At 28.2% G+C, this 4,601-nt stretch overlaps 1 protein-coding gene across 1 annotated transcript in view; it reads right to left on the bottom strand.

The window, feature by feature from the left end:
- Positions 1-3,363: 3,363 nt before the first annotated feature.
- Positions 3,364-4,601, bottom strand: part of LOC137634844 (dentin sialophosphoprotein-like) — a 9,994-nt gene continuing 8,756 nt past the window's right edge. Inside the window, exon 3 of the mRNA XM_068367397.1 lies at positions 3,364-3,604. Within this exon, the coding sequence (XP_068223498.1) occupies positions 3,364-3,604 (241 nt within the window). The remainder of the gene's footprint in view (positions 3,605-4,601) is intronic.

The following is a 4,601-nucleotide window of genomic DNA, read 5'->3' on the forward strand; positions in this document are numbered from 1 at the left end:
TTTTATAATAATAATAATAATAATAATAATAATAATAATAATAATAATAATAATAATAATCTTTATTTCAGCAAAAGCCATATACAGTGTTTAGAAGCTGAAGAACTTTCATGGCTGGTTGTTTTGGGTTGTGAAGTTTCGTTTCTAACTGTTGCATTTTGGCTGGAATGTTTTTCGATTTCGTGCAGTCTCGGGTTTTATGTCTGAGTCCTTTGTCCTGCAGTTGACTAGTTACGGCTAATGATGATGGTGATATATATATATATATATATATGTATATGTGTATTTATATATATATATATATATATATGTATATGTATATATATATGTATATATATATATATATATATATGTATATATATATATATGCTGTATATATATATATATACTGTATATATATAGTATATATACATATATATATATATATATATAACCTATTGATATCTCTGCAAGTTCTTTACCTTAACCCTACCAATTTCGATATCCATTCACTAGGTGAACTCTAGTGGGCTACAATATAAGCCTGACACGATCCACGGACCTACCAAACGTGAGTCTATATAAAAAATGATTACACATCCTCTCAAGGAAAGCCAGGGAATGGTGAATCATTCGCCAGTCTGCTTTTATCCATTTATTAATTCATTTTATGACCTATAACGTACTGATGAATTTTTCTCCACCCAACAGCATCACGTTATTCACGGTGGAAATGTCAGGTTTGGCTTCTAAGGCACCGTCTGGGATACGCCCACGGGATTTTTGATGCCTTAGGAAAAAATTATATTGGGATTTTTGTCCTTTTTTTATACTGAATTTTTTGATTTTATTATATGTATTTTTTTTTCAAAATTATAAATTACTTAAAATTTGGTAGATTTTTTATGCATTGTAAAAAATTATATGGGGATTTTTGTCGTTCTTTTTATTGAATTTTTAGATTTTATTATATATTTTTAAAAAAATTATAGGTTACTTGAAATTTGTTAGATTTTTGATGCCTTGGAAAAAATATAATGGGATTTTTGTCGTTCTTTATACTGAATTTTTAGATTTTATCATTATATATCTTTTTTTTAAATTATAAATTGCTTAAGATTTGTAAAAAATTATAAGGGGATTTTTTCCATTCTTTATATTGAATTTTTAGATTTTATTATATATATATTTTTAAAAATTATAAATTACTCAAAATTTGTTAGATTTTTTGTGGATTTTTTCGTTTTTTATATTGAATTTTTAAAATACTATTGCATAGTTTATTTTTAATCATAAATTACCTAAAATTTGTTAGATTTTTTATGCATTGTAAAAAATCATTACGAGATTTTTGTCTTTCTTTATATTGAATTTTTAGATTTTATTATATATATATATATATTTTTAAATTATAAATTACTTAAAAAATTTGTTAGATTTTTTGATGTCTTGGAAAAATATTTGTGGATTTTTTCGTTTTTTATATTGAATTTTATAGATTCTATTGCATAGTTTATTTTTAATTATAAATTACTTGAAATTTGTAAGATTTTTTTATGCATTGTAAAAAATTATAAGGGGATTTTTTTCCATTTATATTAAATTTTTAGATTTTATTATATTTTTTTTAAAATCATAAATTACTTAAAATTTGTTAGATTTTTTATGCATTGTAAAAAATTATAAGGGGATTTTTTTCCATTTATATTAAATTTTTAGATTTTATTATATTTTTTTTAAAATTATAAATTACTTAAAATTTGTTAGATTTTTTTATGCATTGTAAAAAATTATAAGGGGATTTTTGTCGATCTTTATATTGAATTTTTAGATTTTATTATATATATTTCTTTTTAAGAAATATATATTACTTAAAATTTTTTAGATTTTTTATGCATTGTAAAAAATTATAAGGGTATTTTTTCCATTCTTTATATTGAATTTTTAGATTTTATTGCAGATTTTTAGATTATAAATTACTTAAAATTTGTTAGATTTTTTATGCCTTGTAAAAAATTATAAGGTTTTATTTTTTTCCATTCTTTGTATTGAATTTCTAAGATTTTATTATATAGTTTTTTAAAATTACAAATTACTTAAAATTTGTTAGATTTTTTATGCATTTTAAAAAATTATAAAGGATTTTTTCCATTCTTTACATTGAATTTTTAGATTTTATTGCATAGTTTTTAATTACAAATAACTTAAAATTTGATCATTTGTTTTTATTTTCCGTAATTCATTCTTTCGAAAAGCCTATTAAAGTTTATTGATAATTTATTTTGATAGATATTTTTAGGGACCTTTTTTCGTAGATTTTTCAGTAATTTTTTTCTTATCTTTTTTTATGTTCATATTTTAGTCTTATCTATAATCTACTTTTCATTCCTTTTTTTTTTTTTTACTTTTTTTCATATATATTTTCCTAGGTCTCCTGTTAAGGTATATAATTTCTTTTAGTATAATTTATAAAGATATTTTTTTCCCTATTTATTAAAAGAAATTTATTTTCCTTGACCAGGAATACGAAATCATAGTCTCTATTATTATTATTATTATTATTATTATTATTATTATTATTATTATTATTACTAGCCAAGCTACAACCCTAGTTGGAAATGCAAGATGCTATAAGCCCAAGGGCTCCACTCTCTCTCTCTCTCTCTCTCTCTCTCTCTCTCTCGCTCTCTCTCTCTCTCTCTCTCTCTCTCAATTTTTTTGTATATTAATAATTTATGTTTATTATTTTCTAATCTCATTTCAAAGCCACATCACAAAAATATTCAAGTAACCTTTCTCTCTCTCTCTCTCTCTCTCTCTCTCTCTCTCTCTCAAGCTGCTTGCATATTAATATTTCATGTTTACTGTCTTTTAATCTGATGTCTAGGCCACATCACAAAATACTTTAATATCTCTCTCTCTCTCTCTCTCCCTCTCTCTCTCTCTCTCTCTCTCTCTCTCTCTCTCTCAAGCTGCTTGCATATTAATATTTCATTTTTACTGTCTTTTAATCTGATGTCTAGGCCACATCACAAAATACTTTAATATCTCTCTCTCTCTCTCTCTCTCTCTCTCTCTCTCTCTCTCCCTCTCTCGAGGTGTTTTGAGCATTAATATTCTATTTTTATTTTCTAATCTCTTGCCAAGGCCACATCACAATATACTATGAAGTAGCTCTCTCTCTCTCTCTCTCTCTCTCTCTCTCTCTCTCTCCACTTCCGTGTATAAGATGACCACACAACAAGGGGTGCAAGCGTCCAATGACAGTTGCAATAAAAGTAAGATTGCCCACAGATTTTTTCATTGACCATCAGGGGAAGTTACCTATGGAAGCCTATCTTTTGGATTTCACGCAATTCTCCCAACGGGAAGATTTATTTATAGCTACCGGACTTCTTCTTCTTCTTCTTTTTCTTCTTCTTCTATTAGCGTGCTTTTTTCCTCCATTCGTATGTGGGTAACGCGGTTGCCTTCTTTTTGAAGTTCTTTCCTTTGGCTGCCCTGCCTGACGTCGCCTAGACCCCGGTAGCGTATGTTTTCTTGTGTTGTCCCAGCCACCATCGCCCTTCCTCCCATCGAGGAGTCATGGCGTAGTGAGGTCGAGAGTTCGAAACGTTTGATGTGTCTGTTATGTTTTTAGGTGTTGGAATCAACAGATGATATTTCGGTTTCTTTTTAAGCTTTTCCATTTCGTCAATCTCTTTGGTAAAATAGTTTGTTGATATGAAGCTCTGTGTAGTATATATAGTTCATGTAATTTACATGTTTTATTGATAGATGTACTAAGAAGAGTTTAGACTGGTTATCAATCTTTTCAACCCTTTATGCTGTGATTATCAATATTTTCAACACTTCTGGCTGTGGTTATCAGTATTTTTAACCCTTCAGGCTGTGGTTATCAATATTTTCAACCCTTTAGGCTGTGGTTATCAATATTTTCAACTCTGCAGGATGTGGTTATCAATATTTTCAACACTTCAGGGTGTGTGTTATTAATATTTTCAACCCTTCAGGCTGTGGTTATCAATATTTTCAACCCTTCAGCCTGTGGTTATCAATATTTTCAACCCTTTAGGCTGTGGTTATCAGTATTTTCAACCCTTCTGGGTGTGGTTATCAATATTTTCAACCCTTCAGGATGTAGTTATCAATATGTTCAACCCTTCAGGATGTGGCTATCAATATTTTAAACACTTCAGGCTGTGGTTATCAATATTTTCAACCCCCCAGGCTGTGGTTGTCAATATTTTCAACCCTTTAAGCTGTGGTTATCAATATTTTCAATTCTTCAGGATGTGATTATAAATATTTTCAACCCTTCAGGCTGTGGTTGTCAATATTTTTAACCTTTGAGGCTGTGGTTATCAATATTTTCAACCCTTCAGGCTGTGGTTATCAATATTTTCAACCCATCAGGCTATATTTATCAGTATTTTCAACCCTTCAGCCTGTGGTTAACAATATTTTCAACCCTTCAGGATGTGGTTATCAATATTTTCAACGCTTCAGGCTGTGGTTATCAGTATTTTCAACCCTTCAGGCTGTGGTTATCAATATATTCAACCCTTCAGGCTGTGGTTATCAATATTCATGATAGTCTTCAATATTTTCAATAACATCAT

This window comes from Palaemon carinicauda, chromosome 45, assembly GCF_036898095.1.
Source record: "Palaemon carinicauda isolate YSFRI2023 chromosome 45, ASM3689809v2, whole genome shotgun sequence".
Classification (NCBI taxonomy): Eukaryota; Metazoa; Arthropoda; class Malacostraca; order Decapoda; family Palaemonidae; genus Palaemon; species Palaemon carinicauda.